Below are 1,877 nucleotides of genomic sequence, written 5' to 3'. Positions count from 1 at the left end.
GACACTATGAAATCAAAGTGAAATTGTCAGTCTGCACAGGCAAGTGAAGGGTGATCTTTACCACAGAGTTACGCAGCTTCTCAGGAAGAGGGTCCTTGATCTCCACAGGGGGTTCTTCTGGTGTTCGGTTCTCCAGCTCAGGGAATAATTTAGACCGGACGAGTGACCTGATGTAAGTGGCAAAAAAATCCCCCCCAAAAAAAACCCGCACAAAAAGAACCATGAGAACTAAAGCAAAAAGTTAAGGACTGACATCACAGGCAGCATAATGAAAGCAGTATATCAGTAGCACAGCAGCAGCAGCAGCATCAGTCTTCCATCAATGTCAATACACTTGATGCATTAAGGCACACTTCTGTGTGTAGGCCACTTGTGTTTTGTCGGTGCTCTGAATCCAAAACAGTCTCTTTAGTTATGCATGTAAAACGGAAGAAAACAGACTTGAAGTCATAGTTAAATGAGTAAAGCTTGAGTAAAACACAACATGTTGCACAGCCTATGTAGACAGCAGACAGACACGCACGCACGCGCACGCACACACACACACACACACACACACACACACACACACAGAGAGCATTCATCTTCAATAACTTCTAAGACCACGATTGACAATGTCAGTCACTATACTAACCACAGGATGGTAGGATCACTGCTTTGGCGGCTGAGGTGGTAGGATAAGGCCAGGAGGAGGCCACAGAACACGGAGAACAGTACTGGCACATGGGCATCCCCCCACGGTGCCTGATGAAAGCAACAAAACAAAACAATATCAAATTGAGGGCAGTCCATATCATTTCTGACTCTGATCAGAAGCTCATAAAAAGAAACCCCAAAGCACCCCTTCTTTAATGTCCAGTGTCTCTGTTCCACTTACGTTGATAGCACCGAGGCAAAATCCGTACAGCAGAGCAGCCACCAACACGCTGCGTATAAGGCTGAACAGAGATGAGAGGGGGCTGGTAGTGGCTGAGGAAAGAGACACGGAGAGAAAATCAGGGAGAACCTAAACACAAGTCCTCAATGATGTGCAGTGTTTAAACTACCAGACTGTTTGCATTGACATGTTCTTACCAGTTCCACCAAAAATGTGCATGTCAATCTGCTCCAGCAGACACATCACAAACGTATTGACCTGAGGTAGCAACCCAAACAGGAAAATGACTGGGAAACACAAGGCAAACACTGTTGGACAAAAGAGAAAAAAATATTTAAAAAAAATGTGAGGAAAGAATTGAATGGTGGACATACACCCACAACCACAACAACTGAACATTTCTAAATTTTGTGAAACATTAGAATTTTCTATCTGCTAAAACTCTCCAAGTTTAAAACCATTAATCAAGCCAATACACAATGCAGTGATTTATAGCTATTCTCTAACTATATTACTACTCCAATATAAAAATATGTTGACAGGTGCTTAGTGTGAGTGGTGACCTGAAAACCTGGTACAATGCTGATGTAAGGAGCCATGTATAAAAACTAACCAATGAGCATATCCCTGACACAAAGCAGGAAGTGTGCAGAGAAGAAGGTGACACCATAGAGGGAGAAGGGTTGCAGGCTTCCAGAGCGCCCAGATAGGTCAAAGATCCAGATCATCACACAGCACAAGCAGAAGTAGACCGGCCGACTGTACACAATGATCCAGTTGTGGCCCTTTCAAATAACAGACAAAAAGACGCAGTCGAAAAACTCACATGAGAAATGCCTTGTTTTGGATTAAGTTTTGAGAATATTTTAGCATATAAAGATGTAACCAGTACTCACATGCATGGGAGAAGCTGCATCTGGTTGTACACTCTGAAACAAAGAGGGCGGGACTTTAAGCTTCACAGGTTTCACATACATTTTGCATGAAAACAAAAACTTAT

The 1,877-nt window shown here is 43.0% G+C and overlaps 1 protein-coding gene across 1 annotated transcript; it reads right to left on the bottom strand.

Annotated features, from left to right (window-relative positions):
- Positions 1–37: 37 nt before the first annotated feature.
- On the bottom strand, positions 38–1,806 carry LOC111651871 (pecanex-like protein 3; the record flags this gene model as incomplete). The annotated part of the gene is made up of 6 exons (XM_023401953.2): positions 38–167; positions 635–744; positions 878–969; positions 1,075–1,185; positions 1,491–1,662; positions 1,774–1,806. Coding segments are annotated over 6 exons (648 nt in total), but the record flags the coding sequence as incomplete, so codon positions are not given.
- Between the last annotated feature and the right edge of the window lie 71 nt (positions 1,807–1,877).

The sequence above is a fragment of the Seriola lalandi genome, unplaced genomic scaffold (assembly GCF_002814215.2).
Source record: "Seriola lalandi dorsalis isolate HSWRI2012SDOR001 ecotype SW California unplaced genomic scaffold, Sedor1 jcf7180001973368, whole genome shotgun sequence".
NCBI classification, from domain to species: domain Eukaryota; kingdom Metazoa; phylum Chordata; class Actinopteri; order Carangiformes; family Carangidae; genus Seriola; species Seriola lalandi.
Note: the sequence above shows the minus strand (reverse complement) of the source record. Positions and strands in the feature narration are given on the sequence as shown.